The 24,708-nt window shown below is 39.1% G+C and overlaps 1 protein-coding gene across 1 annotated transcript; it reads left to right on the top strand.

Moving 5' to 3' along the window:
- Positions 1-5: 5 nt before the first annotated feature.
- On the top strand, positions 6-24,643 carry MPHOSPH8 (M-phase phosphoprotein 8; the record flags this gene model as incomplete). The annotated part of the gene is made up of 13 exons (XM_084226658.1): positions 6-254; positions 3,994-4,149; positions 5,050-5,889; positions 8,784-8,880; positions 10,570-10,695; positions 10,783-10,871; positions 12,651-12,791; positions 13,600-13,686; positions 15,626-15,780; positions 19,187-19,341; positions 20,623-20,750; positions 21,386-21,469; positions 22,335-24,643. The coding sequence occupies 13 exons, from the start codon at positions 6-8 to the stop codon at positions 22,374-22,376; spliced, it is 2,349 nt and encodes a 782-aa protein (XP_084082784.1). The 3' UTR covers positions 22,377-24,643.
- Positions 24,644-24,708: the final 65 nt, after the last annotated feature.

The following is a 24,708-nucleotide window of genomic DNA, read 5'->3' as shown; positions in this document are numbered from 1 at the left end:
TCAAGATGGCGGCGGCGGCCGGGAGCGGGGCCGAGGCGGCGGCGGCGGCCAGGCTGGAGGGGGCGGAGGGAGAGGAGGAGACGGCGGCGGCCGCGGCGGCGGAGGATGAGGAGGACGGGGAGGAAGACGGCGGCAGGGCGGGCAAAGCGACGGGCGCTGCGGCAGCAGCCGGCGGCGAGAGCGAGGAGGACGAGGAGGAGGACGGGGAGGACGTGTTCGAGGTGGAGAAGATCCTTGACGTGAAGAACGAGGGGGTGAGTGCGCGGGTCGCTTACAGCGGGCCTCGAGGAACACGTGAAAAGAGTAATCCCGTTAGAGGTGCGCTGTGAGCCGCGCTGGGCACGGCTGTGCAAGGAGGCTTTCTGTGCCTGGTTCCGGATTCGGTCTGCTCAGGCAAAGATAAGTCTTTACTAAGGTGTTGGATTTTGTCTGCATTGTTAAACTGCTCTTGGCGCTGAACTGCGGTACTGTTTTGGTGTGAAATGTTTTAGCGCAGAGATGGGCAGGGTTGAATAGAACTGAGAACTTAGAGGTGTTTTCAAGGTATGTTGCCAGGGTCCACGTTCACAGACAAAATGGGGAAAGACCTCGTGAAATAAGAAAGTCTTCTACTAATTAAAATAATAAGCTGTAGTCATCTTGCGTTGTTTAAACTGAAATACCAGGCCTTGATTTGTTTCTTTGAAAGCAACCTAGACTGCTCTGAAGTTCTTTAAAAATTTTCCTAAACCTCAAATAGAAAAAATAATTAACATAGGGGTTTTTTTATGATTTTGTGCCTGAAAGATTTTTATTTTAACTAATTGATATTTTTTATTTTAGGCTTCAGTCAGGTACATGGCATTATAAAAATCTGTCAATTTCATGTAAAAGATCAGAGTATTGAAACCCTTAGGCTGGAGAGCCTTCAGATCAGCATTTTCTTCGATATTTGTGATCTTATTAAATTGTACCTTAGCTGAAATATGTTGATGTCTTAAGATTATGTTGTGCTTTCAGGGTAATACAGTATTCATAGCTTTGCCCATATGAAGTGAAGTCTTGGTCAACATAAGTCAGGCTTGAAAACAAGAGGATTAGAGGATTTTTTTTTTTCCCCCCACTCACCCCCAAGTGATGGAATCTGAAATCTATAGGTGATCGTGGTGGTGAGACATTAAAGCGTACTGGGATACAGCAAATACCATCTCTTAAAAATGTCATTGGCACATGCTGATAACAGGGTGTCTCTTTTCCCTCCCCTCCAAGCAGCCAGTTCTGCAGCACATCCTGAGCTCTGTGTGCCTGAGTTTTCCAGGCTGGGTCAGGGCACTGAGCTCCAGCGTGTGGGTGTAGCCAGCGCATGGCGATTGTGGCTTTGTGGCCTGAGCTCCAAGCACAGCAGGTGCCCTCTCAGTTGCTGTGCTGCAGGGCCTGTGCTCCTGGGCTTCACAAGGGCAGGGCAGGGCAGGAGCTCATATCAGTGTAACTTCCACAAGGGCTGGGAAAGCCATGTGTCACCACAGAGGGAGTCAGCCACTGGGCAGCGTGGCGTGAGGCAGGTCAGGGTGCTGTGTGTCACAGAACAGAAGTGTCACAGCTGGAGAGCCCTGCACGGAGATGCTCTTCCCACACACGGTACTGGTGTTGTTGGACCTGGCATCCCATCATCCCTGGTGATTGGATTGGGCTGGGGAGTTAGACCTGAGCATGAATAAAACATCAACGTGGCCTGCTTGAGAGAACAAGCAGTGAAGGTTTGAAAATGTAGTCTCTCAGTGTATCTATAAAACTTTTCATACTGCACCTCAATTATACTACAACAACAGGCTTTGGTGCAAATTGTGATGCTCCCCAGTGGAAGTGGGAAGTTTTAACTCTGCTGTTTAATGGCATGGTGGTACCCTTTTCCATACAAGTTGGTTCTAGCTCATCACTAGTTCTCACAGAAGCTAGAGCAGTATAAAAATGCTTGGAAGCATTCTATTTTTTTTAAGTGATAACAGAAGAGAAAAAAAACTATTGAGTGAGAGAGTGTTGATAGGTGAGTGTAAGACTGTGTCTCTTAAGTGTGAGAATCAATCTTCTGCCTTCACTTAAGCTGAATTTTGTAAAACTATATGAAGCTGCATTTTCCTGTCACTCTCCATGTACAGGATATAGTCGTTCCAGAGCCAAATGGTTTTGCATTTGCATTAGACTTCATGTAACTTTCTCAATTAATGAAAAAAGGACTTGTAGCTTATTTAGTACCTGAGTTACAAGGATGTTCCTAACTGCAGCTAGCAGAAGTTCTGCATCTGAAAGGGAATAACCCTGTGCCACCAGGCAGGTGAGAGTCCAGCTGGCTAGGACACAGATTTGCAGGAAAGGAGCTGGGAGTCCCCACAGGCAAGTAAAGTGAACATGAGTCAGCAGTTCTTGAAGCAGAGGAGGCCAGCAGCATCCAAGAGTGTAGTCAGAAGATCAAGAGATGCTTCGTGCTCTCTTCTTAGACTGCTGAGAAGCATCCTGAGTAGTGTGTGAAGTTCTGAGCTCCCCAGGACAGAAGGGACATGTACATACCAGAGAGAAGGGTGATGAAAACAGTTAGGAAGCTGAGAGCTGGATTTGCTTTGCCATAAGAAGAGAAGAATCAGGGGAGATCAAAGTAATATCTGTATCTGACAGGAGGGTGTAGAGAGGACAGAAACAGATCTTTCCTGGGGGTGCACAGGAAAAGGATGAGACAGACAGAGCTCGAAGAGAGGGAAACCTGCATAGATACACTGACTGGGCAGATACCTGAGGAGCCTGATGGAGGCAGTCCTGCTTTGAGAGGGCATTTTGCTTGTTAGTTCTGGAAATCTTTTATAACTTAACACACTCTGTGACTGTAACGAGGAAGTTACTGGTTGCTTTTTTGTAAGTAACCCCAATAGAAGAAAGAGGAGAGGGGAATATGATTTTGGAGACTTAACTCCTAAATCAAGAGAGATAGGTTAAGCTAAATTCTAAGAGAAATGTTAAACTAAGGTGTTTGAATACCAGCTATTTATTTATTTAGATGTCTGTGAAGCAGACATTTTGCTTCTGTAAAGCAAAATATAGAAGATTATAAATAGAGTTGGTTAGTTGGTTCCTGAAGTTTAGTGGCATGTTTTTACACTTGGTCAAAGTTTAATTATGCTCAGGCAAAAAGTTATGCATAGACTTTTAACAGTAAGTGCCAGTTGGCAATTCTTCTTGAAATTTTCTTTCTCCAGGCTTGGTTGGCACTGTAAGGTCTTTCAGAGCATTATCAGTCCATGTTTGAAAGTGAGAAGTACTGTTTTGCCTCTCCAAAGGTGCTTTCCTAAGTACATTGCTAAAAAAATAATTTTTTAATGGTAAAGAACTTCATAATTTAGTAGAAAAAACTAGATAGAGACTGCAAGGTGCAATTTTATCCCTCAGTAAAGTTCAATAATGTTGAAACAATTGGTCTCAGATTTTTGTATGTGATCTACCAAAATCTTTGTAACTAACTCCACTGAGCTGCACACACTCAGATTTTTGTCTAGGTTTAACTTGATTTCATTGCTGGGGGTTTTTTTTCCTTATTGTTGGGATTTCAGTTTTTCAAAAATAGAATTGATTATAAATATAGCATAAATTTTAAATTTCAATATGAAACTTGGTGAATGGTGGTAATTCATTAGAAGTGTTAAGGGTTTCTGTCAAGTTATGCAGCAAAGAGAAAACAGTCCATCTTGAAATTTTTATGGAAGAAATATTAAAACTTGAAAAAAAAATCATTTCATAAGTGTCAGAAAACCCATTTTGATAAACTGATAGGGAATTTATGATATGTACATTGTAGCTGTGGTTCTGAAAATGTTAGATACTGGAAGTATTTTGGATAAAACTGTTCCAGCTACAGAAATACTGATTTTTATGTACACAAAATTGTATATCCACTGACATCCTCAAGGACTGACTGTCTGATGCAATATTGTGCTATATTGTATTAAATGTTGTGGGTTTTTCTTACAGGGTAAAACTCTCTATAAAGTCCGGTGGAAAGGATACACCTCTGATGATGATACCTGGGAACCAGAGGCTCACTTGGAAGACTGCAAAGAAGTGCTTCTTGAATTCAGAAAAAAGATTGTGGATAATAAGCCTAAATCTGTTAAAAAAGAAATACAGGTGTGTTTTAACTTCCAGAGTCTTACACTGGAGACATAATCCCTATCTAGATTCTTCTAATGAGAGGAGGGGAGAAGGGAAGGCATTTGAAATGTGGAATTAAAAAAAATCTCTTCCAAAACTTCTTTGTTTCTTGTGAAACTTAATATTGTTGCTGTTCTCTGGTAGGGATTTTTTTTGTTGACAAGCTTGCTTGTAGACTGAATCCATCTAAACTTCATTTTCATTTCTAATGAGACTATAAGTAACATATGGTCATTTTAGTTTGTTTTTGGCAACATAAATAACCCCATTTTCCTACCCACATGCATATTGTCTTGTCACTGAAGCGGGGCCCAGTGTTCCGATCATCCTCCTGCTTTCTGTAGGAGATGAGTGAGTTTCAACATGGAATCATTTGGTAAGATACCAGTTTGGTAAGAGAGGAATACAGAAAGATTAGATGCCAGATGGCAGAATACAGCTTTTTCTTTTCTTTTTAACAGCTCAGTTAGCCTGAAAAAGCAGTATAAGGATACTTTTTGAATACTGGTACCCTGCTTCTGGGAAACCTGTAGGTAAATCCTAGAAAATCAAATCTATTGTTTTTGATGTAAAATAGCTCGGATTTGTTCTGTTCTAGAATGTGGTTGTTGGATGTGTAATTGGTGTACTTGAATTGTTTGTGTATTGGTTCTCATCCAAGCAGTTAGTAATGTAATTTAGGTAAGTAAACTAGAATTGTATTATCACATTTTGCAGTTTGGCAATGAGGAATGACCTTGGCAGGGATCAAAAGATTAAAGTGCTTGAAAATTTGTTTTTCCCAAGCATGACCACTACCATTTTTGTATACTTTGTACCAAAGTGATTGTTTATTGGGAAAGGAAAAACTTTTAATTTTTTTTCTTTACTTTTTAGAAACCACCTCTAAATGATGATATATTTGAAGCAGAGTCTGACAGCGACCGGCAAAGTGAAACAAAAGATGATGTTTCACCAAAGAAGAAAAAGAAGAAGTCTAAAGAGGGAGAGGATAAAGGTTCAGATGACCCGAAGAAGAAAAAATCTAAGTCTCCAAAAGTCAAAGAAAAACCCAGAACAGAATGTGAAAATTCCTCAGATACTTTGGTTTTAGATTCAAAGCCCAAAAAAAGGACTTTAGAAACTAAGGATGATTCAAAGGACCCAAAGAAGCAAAGGAAAGATGATACTAAAGAAATCAAGAAAAAGAAAGGAGAAGATTTAAAAATAAAATCTAAAGAAGAGTCTAAAGAAAATAAAAAATCACAGAAGGAGAAGCATGGAGATGTTCAGTTAGACTCAGAATCAAACACTGTAGATGATTTAATTTCTCAAGGAACTGATAATGAAAATTCAAACATAAATTCTGAAAATAAAGACGAGAAACAAAAGGTAGTAAGTGGAGAAGAGAGATTGGAACAAGAAATTGGTGAAAAGGATGCCATTCCTGATAAATATCTTGATGGATCAGCAAGTAATGACGATGATGGTATTGATACTAGGGCTAAAAGAAAGAAGAAGAAAATTCAGAAAGCAGAAGACTGTAGAGAAGAAGGTGGAAAAGTAGAAATTCAGGATGCTCATTTAGAGAAGAAGAGCATGCACAAAAAGCAAACATGTCAAGAAAAAGTACCAGGAGAGTTGGAGAAAGTGTCACCTGCTTCTTCACCTGTGCAGAAGGGTTTGAAATTGAGCGCTGATGAGAGGGTGTGCAAGCCCATGGATTCCCCTGGGGAGGTAAGCACGCTTAGGGTAGGGGCTGGGGGTAAAATCAGTCATCTTTGAGGTACACATAGCTCAAACCATGACGGTTCATGATGGCAAAGAGCAAAGTACAAATTGGAAAGGTACCGAGCTGCATGAACTTAAAGAAACACCCACTGCACAATGTATAACAGAGACTGGGAAATTTCTGGATTCTGAACACTCTCAGGGGGGGAATGCTTTAGGAAAGGAGAGCACAAATGTGAAGGGGTAAATGTCTCCCATTTACTGTGTCTTCTTAGAATGAAATTTCCTGTTCTTGCAAGGCATGCTGTTAGTTTTAGCTTTGTTCGTGCCCACCTTCAAGACTTTCCTCATCTGACTTTTTTTTACTTGTGTAGTAAGGCAGAACAGTGTTGAGCAACACTTGGTCTCTCAGACACTGGCCGTTCCATCAAGGATTACCTGTGGTGGCACCTACCTGAGAACTGGAATGCTGAAATCACTTCTAAAGCCCAGGTCTCCCAGATAATTACGTAACAAGCTTGTCTTGTTAGAATTCCTGGAGTGCTTACAGCAAATGCTTAGTTTCATGACATGGTTTCATATTAAATAGAAATAGAAATGCTGTACCTGTTGTAAGAAATGAGCTAAGCAAATACCAGGATATTTATTGTTCCTTATTTAATACAGTAGTGTTTAAGGAAAGCAGTATTGTAAAGGCAAGAGAAGAAAATCATGACAAAAAAAAATTTTTTTGTAATGTTTCTGGGAGTTTAATTTCTTTCATCTGCTTCAGCCTGTTCTAATACAGTTTGCAGTTCATAAAACGTTGTCTGCTCAGAGCAGCCATGTTCTGATTTAACAGGATTGCAGCCAAAACACGTTGATACTTACTTGACTATATCCCACTTCTGAGACCATAATTCCATAGTGAAAAGTTAACTTCTGCAGGTTCAGCAGTGGTCCTCTGCTTGTGATTGTTCTGTGTATGGAGTAGGTTACCTTAAATAAGTTATTTTGGGGATAGAGAATTCTATGGCATAATCTCAGCGTAGAGCTACACAGAAGAGTGTGTTTGCAGGATCTTAGTGTTGAAAGTTCTGGGAAACAAGGAATTACTGTGAGGCATAGGCCAGTTTTAGAATACTGTTTAATTAGTTGAAGTGATACGGTCCTTTATTACCCAAATGTTTTACTTACAGTTCAAGGCTATAGTGTTTGTGAGAGAGAGACAAGAATAGAAAAAATCTTTGGAATTCTGTTCTATTTACCAGTAGTGTAAAAATCCTGTCACCTTGACCATGAATAAATGAACAGCAGAGGGCAGTGGGTTTGCTTGTGGCTCTTCAGTCAGCATTCTCCGTGAGTTGTCTCCATGCATTTCTTGTGGTCTGCTCCAAGGAAGGTCATGCTCTGAGGTACCAGCAAAGTATGGAAGGCGTTCTGCTCTTTTCTTCTTTAAGTGTAGAAGGCTTAAACAGTGTTTCCTGTAACTGGTTAGTTGTTCTCTGGAGCAGCTGTGGACTTGCCTGGGTGGGTTTGGTGGAGAGTTCTGCAGGGTTTTTTTTGTTCACTAAATTGTTGGCCCAAACAAGGTGATACCTTTCAAAGAAAGTAATCACGTATATTTCAGGTACCTGTCTTTCCTTATGTAACTCTGCTTATGGAGCAACAGTCATGTCAATTTATAACATAAGTAAGTATTTTCTGTTGGGGGTCAGTTTGCATGCTGATCCATACCTTCCATTTCATTTGCCTCCAAAAAGAAAAGGTTGTGTTCTGCATCTGATCAGCGTTAGAAATCTGGCATAGAATTCAGAGTTACTGATTTTAACAGCCGCATTGTAGCCCATATCTGGTAGTCCCTTTAGTAAGTTATGGATTTCCTCTTAAATACTGAGCATCTGGCAGGATGAACAGCTGCCTGTGTTAGCATTAATCACGTCAGTGATCAAAAGCCGAGGTTTGTGGAGGGAAGGGGGGTGGTGAGGAAAGCAATTAAATGTCTCAGCTCTGCTAATACATAACAATACACCAAATTATTCTGGTTTAATTAAGGTTTTTGCTCTGTCACATGGTAGCATATATATAAATTTTTGTGAGGACTTCTTTTGGGGCAGTTTTTCAGAAAGACAATGCTTTTCCCTGTGCCAGGTTAGTGTCAGAGACTGATACAAAGCCATGCCAAGGAGCCTTGTCCAACCTACTCTGCAGTGGATTTGGTGAGTTTGGAGAGAGGATTACAGAAGGAGAAAGGCAAACTTTGGTAGAGAAGGCTAGATTCCATTTTGGCAAATTTTATTATATATCTACAATATTTTTTCTGTGATGCTAGATGCTGCTAAGCATGGACTTCTGCAGGGATATAATGAGTTTGGGTGGATTTTGCTGAGTGTCTGTTTTTCACAAATAACTGTTGCCGTAACATTCTGTCTGTGTAAATTGCAAAGCTTGGAACCTTTTCTGTCCAACTGTCAAGTTTTCTTAGTTGAGATTCAAATCAATGATATCATAATGCTTCAAATACAGTGCTACAAAATTGTTAAATACTCTGAAATAATTACATTCTATTCAGGTTTACTATTTGGAACAAACAAAAAGTTTCTAATTTTGAATTTCCTTCAAAATGCTGATTTTGTCATATCTGCAGCTCTTCCATAAGGCAACTTGAATGGCTGGGATGCAGTAAAATTATGAATTGAAGTTACTATGTTCAGGAAATAATACCTCCACTGTTAGGGAAGAAGCCTTCACAGACAACTCCTGACTCACGTGTTTAATTCTTAGGAATGTCTACAAGTCTGTTGCATACAGGTTTCAGTACTATTAATTGTAAATGTACTTTATTGTTGAAGTGGTGTAAGGAGTTTATTTTCCATTTTTTTTCTCCACCACTAAAATTTGGTCTTCGCTTTCAATTTTAGGAAAAAGAAGTAAAGAAAATTGAAGTTAAAGAAAAATCTCAAAAAAAAGAGCCCGAGAAGGAAGAAAAAAACAGAAAAGAACAGAAGGTCTTAAAAAGTAAGTGCTAACTTCTTGAAACAGTGAAGGGAATGACCTTTCAGGGCATTCTCTTCTTATTTCTACAAGGGCAGATACTGTGTAGTTTTGTAACACACACAGACACACACCAGAAATAAGGAATTCTGTGTTTATTTTAGTAAGCAAAAGTCTTGTGGTCTATGGCTTTGGTAATGCACGCTTCATGAGAATGTAAATATATGCTTCATGTATGAAGCAGAGAAGTAGATAGAAGTCTGACATTTTTGTAGAAAAGACAAGATTTTGCTCTCTTTAATTTAAGATTGACAACTGTTCTTCTCTGGTATGTAATAGTAGCTTTTTAAAGAGGAATTAATCCAACTATTAGCTATTTTCAGAAGTGTTCTGACAATATTACGCGTATATACTTTTTATATTTGGAAAAATTAGTAAGGGCTCCCATCAGACAAACATCTTGCCTCTCACTTTAGCCACAGAGATGAGTTATGTTATACAATCTTGGATGATTAGATACACAACAGAAAATGTGTTGGTTCTGTTTCTGTTCCTAATAGTATAATGGATTATTAGTGTTACTGCTCTTCATCTCAGAACAGCTCTGGATTACTTTTTTCAGGATAAATTCCTTCACTAGAGAAGCACCTTTTTCTGAAAGTGGCATAGATGCTTACAGTGCTTAAGAAAAGTAGTAAGAAGCAGAATGATTAATGATTGTTTCTGTGCAGCACTTGTCCTTTCTGTGGTTACAAGAGATACTGAACCATACTTCAGAGGTAGTAATTTATGCACAATTCTAAACTGCATTTCTTAAAAGGAAGATGGTACCATGTGTAAAGCAGCCAGAAATCAGACTTGCCAGGATAGGTGGAGGTAGACTAGCTCTCCCTGACTTTTGTCTTATGCTAAGCTTGCTACTGTGCTCCAATACCTTACAGAAAAAGAACAGATCTTTTCTAAGTTGATGCTGGTCATTTACTTAAATTTTGTTATGTAATAGTCTTTAGTGGCTTGAGTAGTCACTCTTGGTAACTGTCTTAATATTCTAGGCTTTAAGGTCATCAAAAGTGCATGTGAGTTGTTTAATGTAGCTTCAGAAGGAAAAAAACCCTGAATATTATGAGAATCACTGCAAAAGAAAAGAATCTTTGCTAGGATAGAAGTTCAAAGAATTAAAAGAGCAAGGTGTACAATGAAAGGAGAAATATAAGGGATGAAGCAAAGAGATGGACTTGCATTGCTGCAGAAGGTGATTGAGAAGTAGTGGATGTGTGTCAAATGGAGAACATTGGTAGTTGAGGTTTTCTCCATTCCTGCTTGCATCTCAAGTGCTCCAGGTCTTGTCTCTGCAGGGGGCTGAGATTAAGTTTTCTTTTGAAACTCACTGGTACCTTTTCAGTGTGTTTCCAGTGCTTCTGCTACTACGGTGATGGAGTGTTCACCTTCCCATAATCACTTCAGCCTTATTTGTTACAACAAATTGGCAGTTTCTGTCAAGTAAAAGCTTTTTATGTTTGTTTGTAATGTAGCCTTTGCTGCTGAGAACCAATTCCATGCTGACTGCCAGGGTTTATTTGAATGAAAATAGCAGTAGTCATTTGTTAAGTTGCTGATCATTGAAGCAAGGGCATGCATTCATTAGCTGGAAAATTTACAATTTATTACTTATTTTACTTTTTTTTTCCTTCCACAAAATTAAATACATGATAGATGGCAAGCAGCAAGTCCTGAGTTTGGGTATGGACATGCAGTTAGAATGGCTGACACTAGAAGAATTCCAGAAGCATCTTGATGGAGAAGATGAGAATCATGTATCAAGAGAACCAATATCAAGCGGTGAGTATTTTCTGGCTAGAAGGGGGTATTTCTTAGCTGACATTTCAAAGGGGTATATCCTGTAACAACACTGAATTTATTTTTTAGCTCTCCTGAGAGATGCTGTTAAAAGTGGAGACTACATGACGGTGAAAATGGCACTTTCTTCAAATGAGGAATATAATTTGGATCAAGAGGTAATTTTTGTGCAGTAGAAGTATTGGAAGACAGTAGGAGGGAAGAATACAAATTTTGATTTGTTTGAAAAGCTTTCCCCTCCTATGTTGTAGCAGGTTGTCTTGGTTTGGAAAGACAGAAGTCTGCTAAGGAAGGCAGGAGCCTCCCCTGAAATAGAGAATGCAAACCCTCCCCACCCCTCTGAATTGCTATGAATTTTAAATAAAGGGGCTCTCAGACAAAAGATATGGGAGCAGGAAATAACAGTTCTCTAATAGGGAAGGGAAAAAAGAAAGGATAAAATAAACAATGCAGTGCACTAGAACAGCACTGACAGAGTCAGAACCTGACGCCCTGTTGGTCAGGGTGTTGGTAGCAGCCCAGTTGGAAAAGTGGCTGCAGTTCTCCTGGAGTGTCAGGTGTGGTTCTGTTGGAGAAGGGGGTCCTGTAGAAAAGGGTGTGTTCTTCCTCCACAGATTCAGTGGAAGAAGAGGCAGTTGCTGTTCCTCTGGGGAATCCAGTGGGAAGCTGTGCTGGTGTGTCAGAACCTCCAGATTCTATCTGGGTAGCAATGCTTGGCTCCTCCCTCTGGGCAGAGCATCTCCCAGTGGGATGTTATAGTTCTCATCAGCCATGAGGTGACATTCAGTTATCAGCAGATATCCCCAGCCAGGGAGGAGTGATCGTGATCACTCAGGGAGAGAGATGAGGAGAATTGCCCACAAGACAACTGCCATAGAGATGGTAATGGAACACATCTTGCCTTGCAATCTGGAACACGGATTTCTGTCTCACCTAAGTAAAAAATACAGGATGTCAAAAAGGAGTACAGACTTGGAAGTTTCAGTATTTGTTATCCATTCTTCCAAGAAAATGAAGTTTGATAGAACCATCCCACTAACGTTCCAGCCTAATTGCCCAGTGTATTTAACTGACTACATGTGGAACTTTGCATGCTGTTAGGAACAATAGCCATCAGTACAAGTGGCTGAACTATATAAAACATTGTACATGGGAAAAAAACTCTGAAAAGCCCCAAAAACCTGCAAGTTGTTTCACACACTGGGACCACTTCACTTTATAATTAGTTTGTGAGTTTGTCATCAGCTGTGTTCTTAGTGGGTTTACTTTCAAGGATCTATTTTCCTGTTGAATAGGACTGTAGTTCCATTTTTGAGTTTTAAAATCTCCAGTATTGGTATTTTCACTGGTGATCTTGTGTAGTTGTGTTATGTAGCATTTTGAGAACTCCACATTATGCTAATACTTCTGAGATGTTGTAGGGAAGATGAGAAATAAACTACTGAGGCCAGCATGTGTTCTGTGAGTTGTAAGGTCTGGTGAAAAATGCAGGAATGAGTGAGGAGACTGGCAGATTAGTGTCTTTGTACTTACACTCTGATAAAATCAAAAAGCAGTATTGTGGGAGCAGCTGACTTGAGCCGTAGTGGTTTTTCTCCATGGGTGCTGACAGTCTTGCTGTCTTCCCCACCCTCAAATACCTTACAGCCTTTCTTCCTGGTTCATTCTAGTTTTTCTGCTTCTTGTTCTGATCCTCAGAATATTACAGATTTTGCAGATTATGGAGCTGAGAGTGTGAGACCTGCGGACCTGAGAAGTGGGAGGTGATAGTTTGCTGATAATCTGGCAGCCATGTATGTGTGAATTCTTCTGCCAGAGAGGGAAATCTTTGTGAAACATGTTGATGCACTTAAAATTTTTGTCTTGCAGCTTTGATTTATCTTGAAGTATTTTTTTATTGTTATTTTTCTGTAATGGAAATGATTTTTTTTTTCCAGGACCCAAGTGGAATGACCCTGGTAATGCTTGCTGCTGCTGGAGGGCACGACGACCTTCTGCGGGTGCTGATCAGGAAAGGAGCTAAAGTTAATGGTAGACAGAAAAATGGAACAACTGCGTTGATACATGCAGCTGAAAAGGTTAGCTTGGCTATTGTTCTGTTTGTGGTTCTGAGCTCTTTTACTTATGTTTAAAGGTGGTACACAGTTTTTTACCTTGGAATGATGCCTAAAAATTAGTTAGCAAGATAGAGCAGGGTGGCTAATAATAATTTCAGCAGCTGTGGTTATTGTAGTATGAATAAGTTTTCATCACAAACCCTGCCCTGAGCAGAGAATATCATAGGAGGAAAAGTGGAGGCAGAGGGTATCTCTGGATTTTATTGTCTGGCAGCTGAAGTTCTTGTGGTAGAATTGCTTGTTATGATATCTGACTACACAAGATCCAAACTGGAGTCACTTAGAAAGAAAATCTCTGATTAAACAGGATTTGGTATTTTAAAGCAGTTGGGCAAAGTACTCAGTGGCAAGCTCTTCCCAAACTAAGACCAGCTAAAGCAGGAAGTTGGAGCAAGTCAGGGTTTCATGGGTGCACGCCTCTGTTCAGGTGGGTCCATGGGCTTTCCCATGTACAGTAGATAGAAAACCAGTGGGGGGCCTCGTTCCAGTTTGGTGGCAGATGCAAATACACTACTTCCTTCTTGTGATGTTTATTATTGCAGGATTTAGAAAAAAAAAAGTAAGAACTGTAAATAATCAGGACTATCCACTTGCCTAAGTCTGAAATGCTCTTTATTGACCATGGGAGAGAACAGTGTTAATTGTGCCATGACACGTGTTTTGAGTTCTATGGATGAATTTTAAGTAAATGTCATTTTATATTCTGAAACAAAAACAGAATATTTTTTACTTACTTGTGTTGTGGGTTTGGTTTGGTTTTTTTCCCCAGAATTTTCTAACAACAGTAGCTATTCTTCTGGAAGCTGGAGCATTTGTGAACATGCAGCAGAGCAGTGGTGAGACCGCCTTAATGAAGGTAAATTCTCTGTTTGTCCTTATGTGGTTTAATAGGAATACTTTTGTCAAACTAGTAAAACATAAAAACCTATTTGTAGAATTTATTTCAGGAACACATTCCCTATTTGAAATAAAAATACCATTAATAGTTACTCTAAGCAGAGTTCTAATCCATTTCTTAAATGTACTGTAATATCCAAACAAGAAACACAGATGCCTTCAGCATGCAGTGCTAAATGTGGCTCATCATCCTCTTCTGCTGTTTGGCTCAAAGAAATGCAGATGTGGTCCTCCAGCTGAGGTAATCAGATTGTCAGCAGGAAGAGAAAAATTCCAGAAAGGAAAACCTTTCACTTGGGTGCTGCTGTGATTGGCATTTGCTGTTTTATTGTAGGCCAGAAATAAAATAGCCAATTTACAGTCTGATTCCCAGTGCCTGTTCTGCACCATTATTCACCTAGTCACAAAGGAAATCTTGATTTTTAAAATTTTTTTTTTTGCAATGGGAAAATTCTAATATTCTTTAAACAGTCTGTGCTTTTAATTTTTTTTTTTTTAATATGGATGAATTTCAAAGTTCCTCTTTGGATGAAATTGCTGTATTTATGTGTAGGCTGTTTGTGTAGTTTGTTTGCCAAAGAGGTTACAGAAGCTTTCCTGCCCAGACAAAGTGGTATTGTTTCTGTTCTGCCCTCTGTGAGGCTTAACAAGTGGGGATTTCGCATTTTCTCTGAGGACAACAACTCACTTGTAGTTTCCTCAGCCACTTCAATCCAAAATCTCTTCATAATTTGGCTACTTCCATGAACCTCAGTCTTGACCTTCTTTAAAGTTTTCACTAGTCTTTGATGCCCAGCTGTACAAACCAGTTAGTTGCCTACAGTGACTTATTCCAGGTGTTTGTTTTGCAATGCAGATACAAAGAATGGGATCTTCGTTTCTAGTAACTTACTGGGACAAAGTTAGACCTCTGTGGATAGCCTGTCAATGTGTTTATGAAGTCACTCTTATTTAATCTTAGGACTTTGATCATAGTTTTTCTAAAAGGAGAGAGAAAAGATCTTAGCATTCAATTCCTTTCTGTCAGGTGGTATGAGACTTTTCTTGGTTTTTTGGTTTGAGGAAGGCAGGTGGCTTGTTCTGTTTATGGAAGATGATGGATTGAAGGCACAGATCCAAGTTCAGAGCAGAGAGAAGTTTCAGAAGCTGTCTTCTGAAAGGTCTTACAGTGATAAAAATCTTTTATCTCTTGTGCCTTTTTCTAATTTATCTGAGTGAAGTGTTTGAAAACAAGTGACCAAGAGCATGTGTTTGCTTTCTTCAAAGTAAAACTTTTTTTATTTTCCTGTGCTTTTGTTAAGTTTATGGTTGATGTGCCCCGAAATTCTTGCTGTAAGTAACAGTGCACAGCCTTGAACATTTATGCAGAGGATAACTGTGGCTTTCTCACATAGCTACATACCAGTCTGAGACAAATTCTGTAAATTTATTGCATACCCAAGGTACCATTTTAAACTGAGATGCATAGAAAAACAGGCACTTGGAAATGTTACTTCAGTAATTTCTGAATAGTTCTACAGAAATATATTTACTTAGGTAAACAGTTGCAGGAAAATTTACAGTTACTGAACTGCAGCAGATCAGATGTTTTCACTGAACTTCTGGGATTTGCTTTCTTTATTTCTTTTTTCTAATTATGTCTGCTTGGTAATCCTGACTGTTGCTGCTTCTGTAGCATTGGGTCTGTAGTATTGCCTGGATAAAGATAAAATATTTATGGAGTGTGTTCCTGAGTTTCAAGCTGTGTTACCATTCACAGAGCAAATAATTAAAGTTCTGAATTGTAACTAAATTTGGATTTTAATTCACTTCTGCGGTTCTGCTTACTGTCATGTATGCTCTGTTCTGAGGGGTTTGTCATTGTTTTCTGTCCTTCCATCTTCTCCCTTCCCACCCAGGCTTGTAAAAGAGGGAATTCTGATATAGTGCGGCTCATGATTGAAAGCGGAGCCGACTGCAACATTTTGTCCAAGCACCAGAACAGCGCCATGCATTTTGCTAAACAGTGCAATAACATACTGGTGTATGAGCAGCTCAGGAGCCACTTGGAAACGTGAGTAAAATGTTCTTGGAAGTTTATTCTGCTGAAGTTTGCCGTGCTAGGCATGTCATAATTCTGGTTTAAGTCAAGGAAAATGTCAGGAAAGAAAACAGATCTGATTTGGGCAGAAAGCTAACTAATAAATATGTGAAATCAAAATTACCTGAGCTAGAAGAATTGGCATACACTTGCTCAAACACGGAGTAAAAGCATGGAGAGGAGGAAAAGGTAGTTCCTAGAAGAGAAAGATTCCTTCAACTTAAGATATAGCAACCATGAGAACTTAGACATGTATAAGCATTGGACCATTGAATGTAAGCTCTTAGTAGGGCATGCCAAATAAAATACCTTGCTAGAAAGCATAGGAGAAAATCAAACAAAAGAACACCAAGCAGAAACATTGTGAAAAGTCTGTGCAGGCATTGTGTTGCCGTGGTGTTGTTTGGACCTTTAAACCTCAGCTATTAGCTGAAAGTGCCAGGGATAAAGCTTTCCTGCCAGTAGATGATGGAAATCATCATCATTGTCATGCAGCGGAATGGCTGAAGGACTGAAGAGCAGTGCAGTGTATGTGACATGTAAAGTGTTGATGTCATATAGTCATGACAAAATACACTGACCTAAACTGAGACAAACATACAGAGAAGGAGCAAGCTCTCCAATTATCGATTTGGAGGAATACTGTAGTTAAAGTATATAGGCAGAAAATGATAACCAGCCATCTCTTAATTTGGGGAAGACTTAGGGAGGGTCTCGGAGCTTCTGCAGCAGGTGAGATTTTGCCAGGAATGCATAGTTAATGCTGGAAGAACACAGTCTCAGTGCAAGTTTTTTTTCTTGTTTCATGATGATGTAGTCCTCGTGATTCATCTATGTAATCTAAGACCATCTATCAAATAGTTTGTAATCCAAACTTACTCTCTTCCAGTGTATAGAAAGCCCTGGCTGTTTTTTGCCTCATATCTCTTGTGTTTCCCATCAGCTGACTTCTTAAGTCTGTCTTTACAGAAACTGCCTTGTAATGTGTATCAATCAAAAAACACCTGAAGTGACTGGGTTAAGGGGATGGAGTCAGGTTGTTTTTAGTGGTTCCCAGTGACTGGACAAGGGGCAATGGACACAAACTGGAACACAGGAGGCTACCTCTAAGCATCAGGAAATTTTTCCTTTGGAGGGTGATGCAGCACTGACACAGGCTGCTCAAAGAGATTGTCAGGTCCTTGGAAATTGTCTAAAGATACCTGAACATTGTGAGGTTTCTGTCAGCCCACTTGTCAAGCCTGTCAAGGTCTCTCGTGGATATCAGAGGCTATCAGCCACTCCTGCCAGTTTTGTCTCATCTGCCACAGTGCTGAGGGTTCGCTGCACCATCCACTGGGTCATTAAAGAAGCTGTTGAACAGGACCAGACCCCCTACTGATCTCAGAGTGCACCAGCAGCGATTGGTTTCCAGCTGGATTTTGTGCTACTGATATTTGCTGAAGTAATGTGTTTGGATCCAGTTTCATACCAGGAGGAAAGTATTGTTATGCCACTGTTTTTAATGCCCTGTAAAGTTTGTCTGAGATAATGTAGATCACCAAAGCAAACTTCTGTCCTGAGCAGAGAAACATTATAAGGAATGTTTTTCTCTTGTAGAATGCTAAAAGAAAAAGAAAAGTGCTAAAAGCATAACAGGTAATAATTATTTTTCAGAAATTAGAAACCTGTTAAAGTGAGCAGGGGCAGCTGAAATGGGTGAGTGGAGTATGCTGATTCTTGCCTAGGGAAGTAAATCATGACTTGTTAAGGTTTTGAAGGCAGCAGCAAGCATGCAGGGTAAATAAGTGATCTGGTATCTGCTGTTCAGTGTCGTGAGACTTTGTCACTCATTCAGTATTTGATACCTTTCCACTTTGTTTCCTATTTGACATCTGCCACCTTCAGTTTTGGCTAATCTAAATAATGAGTTTTGGAAGATCTTGACCATGTAATTTTGTCAGTCGAGTGGCAGTTAAATATTGATGATTGCAAAGTCATGTCTGGGGATATCACTGTGCTGATGTGAACTGTACAGGGAGTAACACAGCTCTTGCTAATTCGAGAAGCTTTTAGGCTCACTACCTGAAAATACCAGTTCAGTGCTTTTTGTCAGTCAGAAAGGAGGACAGAAGTGAAGCTGAAAATAAAATTACTAAAAGGTAAAAATGTGAAATCAGGAAACAACTACAAAAAATAACCCAAAGCCATGGGACAGGTTCTGCAGGCTCTCCTACTAAATGATCTAGTGATAGGTTTGAAGTGGAAGAATATTTTTGCACAGCAAAACTGAATCGTGAATCTCATTGTTGCAGAATGCTGTGGTCATAAATACATGGGATTTTAGGAGGGATTAAGCAGATATAAGGAGATGGGATTTGGCTGCAGTTTCTAGTTTTGGATGGCTCTTAATCAGATTGCTAGAAAATAGGACAATGTACCAAAAAAGAACTACTGTTTAATTTCTCATATTTAATATGGCTTTGTCAAGCATCTGGAAAACAGGCTACATGGGCTTTGGGGCTTGCTTAGGCATGGCAGTTCTTGTGGTTTCTTTCCGGTGAAACATTGAAGTTTTAGATTCTGCAGATGATACTCCCAGTTAGCAGGGTGGGGAAGTGTGTTCTGAATAATGAATGGAAAAGCCATAAAGCTGCCAGAGGCAGACCTCTGCTGTGCTAAAGCACTTACAACCCATTTCTGACCAAACAGCTTTCTGAAGAGGATTACTGACTAATCTGCCTGCAAAGGTGCTAGACACCGCTTGGTAATGTGGTCTCTCTTTGAAGGCTGGGCTACCACTCCACCTGCTTCCCTAACCCCCCAAAAAAACAAACAAAACCCCCACTTTGCCTGCCTTTTAGTGGCAGAATGGCTACTTTGCACTGTTTTATTCACAGAGTTTAACTAGGAACTGCATTTTTCTAGTAGTATTGCCACTAAAATTATACAGGGATGTGCTTCTTTATTTTTACTTGCAGGCAGATTGAGAATTTAATCAGGCTGGGAAAGTGGGGATGTCTGTTTAGCCACCTATATATTGATGTCTCTGGGATATCTTTCTGTACATAAAGCCTTCAAAATATGTGGCTAGTAAGATTTTTTTTTTAATCTACTGCAGTGCATTTGTACTAACGTTTTATTTTTTTGGACCTGGTAGTTGAATTTCACAAACAGATTGCTGATAAAATATTTTATTAACAAGTACTGGGACCTGTGGTTCATCTGTGTATAAATGCTAGTGAGAAGGCATTGACCCTGAAAATCAGGAAGCTAAAAAAGTGATCTGGAATCCTTTTTTTTGCGTGTGTGTGTGTGTGTGTATCAGCTCTCACCAAGCCTATGTCTGGTAAAATATTTCACTGTGTGAAGCACAGGCCTCACTTGTTTGGTCTTTCAGGCTCTCAAAAGTAGCAGAAGATACCATCAGGAATTATTTTGAAACGCGCCTTGCTTTGCTGGAGCCAGTGTTCCCAATTGCATGTCATCGTCTATGTGAAGGGCCAGACTTTTCTTTGGATTTTAACTATAAACCTCCGCAAAATGTGCCAGAAGGTAAGGAGGGGTTTGTTGTGGTGGGGGTTTTGTTTGTTTAAAAAAGGTAGAAAAATATGTTTAAAGCATGTCTTAAATTATCTCCTATGCAAAATTATTTTTGTATGATTTTGCAGTATATCACATTAAGAACGCTCTGATTATGGAACAAAGGGAGAGCAATTATATTTTGATGTATTATGGGCAGGGTTTGTGTGTATTTTTTTAAAGGCTTCTAAATTGTCACGTACAGAGTGTCAACTTCTTTCTGTTCGTGGATTACATTAGCTCAGTGACATGCATTATAGGAAAGGAATAGTTTACCTTTACCTTAAAATTAATGATTCAGGAAAATCTAGGCTTACTAGATTATCTAGAGAAGATCTTGTAGTGGATCCTTTTGTTTCATGGATAGTAGGTCATGTGCTGAAGGCTTGGAATGTAGTCCCAGAAGTGCCCTGAGACAAATGCAGTCTAGAAATACTAGGAAAAGGAAGCAGCCGCAGTCAACTTTGTTTTGCCCACAAACCCTTTGAAAAAGAGAGGAATCAAATTCCCAATGTATTTGGGAATATTTCATTATTTTTCCAGGAATTCAGATGCTATTTTCTGCTGCTTGGCTTAATCTAAGTCATTTTTGATGAGTATATCAGGGAAATATCTACTGATACTGATTTTTCTTAAAGTGACAAATCAGTGTGACTATTGGAATCCACTTAAACTGAGATTGAAGGTGAGTATGTCTGCTCAGTTTTCTAGTTGTTCAGAGTTGTTGGATAAGTCTACCAGTTCTTATTATAGATATCCAGTCTTTTAGAATTAAGAAACTTAATGTAAGTTTACATATTAAAATGAAACATTTGTGGGTAGTTCAAGTTGCTGCCTATTGAACTCCAGTGCCGTTCATAAAGATCTGTAATATCTGGGCTCAGTTGTCTGTTCTCTTGACTAGACCCAAACCACACTAAATTCCATAACTCTCTTTGAGTAAACCTGAAAGCACAGAAGTGAACTGTGCTGAGGATTGCTGTTTCCATTTTGCATTCCTTTCTAATAGCAACATAAAATTATTTCTGGTGTGAAAAGTCCTCAACTTAATTTGGTGACCAAGCCAGTTGTTTTCTGGATCCACTGGTTTGGGAGATGGGATTTTTGCATATTGGTTTGTTAATATATATATATATACCATGTGATGGTTTTTATTTATATGTATTTGCACCTGTCTTCAAAGGTCTAGTGTATGCAGTTTTAGATAATGGATCTGATTTTAAATTTACTTAACTGAGTTGTCTTCCCTTTCAGGATCTGGAATTCTTCTCTTTATTTTCCATGCAAATTTCTTCGGTAAAGACATTGTTGCTCGGCTCTGTGGACCATGCAGTGTACAAGCTGTGGTTTTAAACGACAAATTCCAGCTCCCTTTATTTTTGGTAAATCTTTTCATATAGCTGATTGACTGTAAAACTACTTCATAAAGTCTTTATAGAGCAGCCTGGGAAATCTCAGTGCCGTAATTTGAATTTACAGTATTGTGATGAAGTATAATTTTTACCGTGATGATGTTTTTCTAAAATGAAACTTAATTTTCTTTGGATATGGAGAGAACTATAATGTTTGCTTCTACTAGGTTCCATAAAAATGTATGACTTAAAAATTAGGGACACAGTGCTGGGCAGCCTGATTCTAGGTGGCCCTGCTTGAGCAGGGGGTTGGATTAGATGCCCTGGAGAGATTATCTCCAGCCTTCTGTGATTCTGGGACTGAGGCTTCTTCTCTAATTGACCAAGCCTCTCATATTTTTGACCCAAGTAAGTTCTTAAATATTTTTTTTACAACCTACCTCAAAGTTCTAATAATTGTTTTCTAGTTTGGTTTTTTTTAATCTATTAAATGCATCACTCCACAATTTTGAAGTCGTCTTGTTTCCTCAGTCGTTGCATCAAAGGTTTATACACAACGTTCTTTCAAAAAAAACATAGCGAAAATGTTGTATTGTTAGTCCTCTTACACAGCTCTTTCAGCCATAACCTACCATTAACTTTGTCCATTTTCTTTTTCCTTGTAGGATAGTCACTTTATTTATTCCTTCAGCCCTACTGCAGGCCTTAATAAGCTTTTCATACGGTTGGTGGAAGCTCCTACTGCCAAGGTACAAAATGTTCTCAAAATTCAATGTGTGTGTTCATTTGTTGTACTCTTCCATAGTCTGAATGCTTCTAGCTGTATGTTGCAAATGTAAAACTTAAAAGATTTTCCTCTGTCTCCTCATCCCAGTTTCCACCAGTTACAGTTACATTCTGTGATGGTAGCCAGAACTTGGAAACATTGCCATGTGTTAGTTCTGTTATAATTAAACATTTTTATGTTGTGGTGAGAATAATTCATACACTAGGATAAACTAGTGTTCCAGCTAAACATCTTCTTCATCTATATTGTGAATTTGATGACTGAAAGATACATGGAGTGGCCACCTTTTTTTTTTGCATACAGATGTTTTTGCTTGTGTGTTGGAAATACTTACTGGGGTATGCACTCTGCTTTTAAATAGTCTCTTGCATTTTACAGGTGGTTTGGGCAATATTCTCCACTACATGTTGCAAGATATGAATCCTGTTCTGGTAGCATTTATTTTATCCTAGAAAGACATAGAAGTATATTTTCCAGATGCTTAGATTTAAAAGTTGCACTGAAGTTATACTCTTAAATGTTTTATTGTAGTTTTAATTTTTTTTAAGTGAAAAAAGGTGTATTCAGATGGAAGTATATGTTTGTCTGGTTCAGATTTGGGGATAACTTGTTTGAACGCCCCCTGATGGTGCAGTATTCTACTGAAGTCCTCTAACAAGCCATCCATATCTCAGTAGGGCTACTATAAACTGATTTTATTAAGGACTTTATAATTCCTCTTTTTTCTTTTCTTAGTCAGTAGCAATTGTGTGCCTTTTCTTGTGCCACATTAGGAGCACTTAACCTGTGGCCAGCATTGATATGGAAACCTTTGTTTTCTTTCACAGGTAAAACTGCTCATAGGAGCTTACAGAGTGCAGCTGCCTTGACCTCTGAGCATGCCGAGTGGACTGACACTTTTTTGGATATACTTCTGATTCCTCTGTTCAGAGACTGACAAAGCAGTTTGGAACTTTTTGGCACCACACTCTGAAGACTCAGTTCCCAGCTCGCCACTCGTTGGCAGTCACAGGAAGTGTGTGTTGGAGAGCAGTTGAATACGCTGCACTGGTGGGACAGGGTTGTCAGCTTTTTTTACTTTGTACAGATGTAGATGTAAGTATTTGTGCCAATACATATAACTCTGTTTTTCTTTAACTTGTGGAGTCCAGACTGCATATTTCAGCTTTTCCACAATGTGGAATGGTGCATATAAGAACTATTTAAGGTAATTACATGAAATGTCTTTTTTAAAGATCTTCATTTGTAAACTAAAGTTTTCTACTTACTCTAACATTTCTATGTGAAATGCAGAACTGCCATATTATTGGAGCCATGGGCAGAAATTACACTTTAAAATGGCTGCATTAGGTTTAACTTTTAAGTTGCTGAGGGCTGCGTTCTGTTTTAAAACTGCTCCTGTTCCTGTCTTTCAGTGAGACACCAGTTATGCTTAAGAGTGATTCCCTTTGAACTAACAGGGTTCAGTCTGCAGGCATGAACAAAAACATCTGAACAGGCTCCATTCACAGCAGGGTCGCAGTCAGGTTCCCAGTTAAATCTCTGTTTTAACCTGCTTTGGTATTAGAGAGGCAACTGGTAGTTTGACAGACATCTTAACTTTTGAGGTCTTAGGTGACATCTGGCAAAACAAACATAAGCTGAAAATAGCAAACCAGAAAACTTGTAGCTACCTTCAGTGTCCAGGCAGTGCTTTTTGTAGACAAGAAGATACATAAAGAATTTCAGATGTCCTCAGCCTGACAGATGACAGAACACGTGTTGTCCTTTACTTCAGAAATTCAGTTCCTCAGTGCAAAAAGCTGCTATCTTTTTATTTTATTATTATTATTATATTGTTTTATTTAAATGACCCATTTTATCAGATGACAGCAGTTTTGTAATGGTCCTGTGCTGTAAAATATAAATGTAATACTTCTGCATGGAGTATAGAATACCTTTCTTTGTAAATTAACCAACAAAGGTAGGAGAAACCAAACCAGATCGTGCCTTTGCTGTTCTAGTTGTCATGTGTAGTTTACATGCCACTATGTGCCTATATTATTAACAAAACTTGTGCATAAATTCTTGATGATTTTGACTGCTCACCATCAAAATGGTGCAGCTGTATGAAGTATCCTTTTAAGAACTGTGATTTTTTAAATATAAATTTCAGTTAACTGGTTTTTAATTTTTGGTTCTCGAAATTTTAAATCTTTCATATTTAAGAGATGCCAAATGAGTAACAAAGGACACAATTGTTGTGGAATGTCACATTAAGCTATATAAAACTAGAACAGCAGCATGACATAGAAATACTCATTTCTGTTTTGATTTAGAATAGTTGCTTATGTTTTTGCACAGTATTGATAAAATCTTAACAAATTTGGGTTTTGAACAGACTTTATACCTCCACCTCTCTGAAATATGTTAGATACCTCACTTTGCTAAGTGCGAACACCTGAGATGCATGAAAAGCACTGGCTGAGAATCAGGTATGTCACTGCCAACACTTGGGATTTAGTGTAACTGAAATTTTAGTCATTGTGCATAAGCCTGGATCATGCATAAGGAAAGGGGACACTTGTGTTTCCTTATGCTGGAGTGCCAGGTTTCATCTGTGTGGCTGCCCCTTGCAGTCGCTCCGGCACAGGACGTGTGGTAGCACAGTGTGTTTGGGACAAGCTCTGTACAGCACCTGCAAGTGGGAAGTGCTGGAGCTGCTCCAGGCGGGGATAAAAGGTGTTTTGAACAAATGTCCAAATGATAGAGATGCTATTTAGAAACTGTTGTACAGTCTAACCTAAAAATGTCTAGTAATGCTCCAAGAGTTGATAGAGCAAGTAGTTTGTCAAAGGCTGTTGATTTGGGAAGCTGTTTTTTTATCTTGAAGCACTTGGGAGAGAATGAGGAGTTCTACAGAACATGGGAATGAAATCTGGGTTTCATGATGCTTTTATTAGGGATGGATATTTTGCAGCCATCTTTCTCTTTTAGTTGGCAGTATCGCTATTGAAGATGCATAAGAAGTGTATGAAAAGCTGTTTGAACCTGGGTTTTGTCCATTTTTATTGTATGGGTTTTGTCCGATTGCTGAAAAAGGTTTTGGTGCACAAAGGATGAAGAGAAAGTAGCTACAATAAAAAACAATTATTTAGGCACTGTGGAGAAATACCTGTGAAGTACGTGCTCAGTTTCTTCTTGCAGCCACCAGCAAGGGCT

This window comes from Fringilla coelebs (genome assembly GCF_963513975.1).
Source record: "Fringilla coelebs genome assembly, chromosome: 2".
Lineage (NCBI taxonomy): Eukaryota > Metazoa > Chordata > Aves > Passeriformes > Fringillidae > Fringilla > Fringilla coelebs.
Note: the sequence above shows the minus strand (reverse complement) of the source record. Positions and strands in the feature narration are given on the sequence as shown.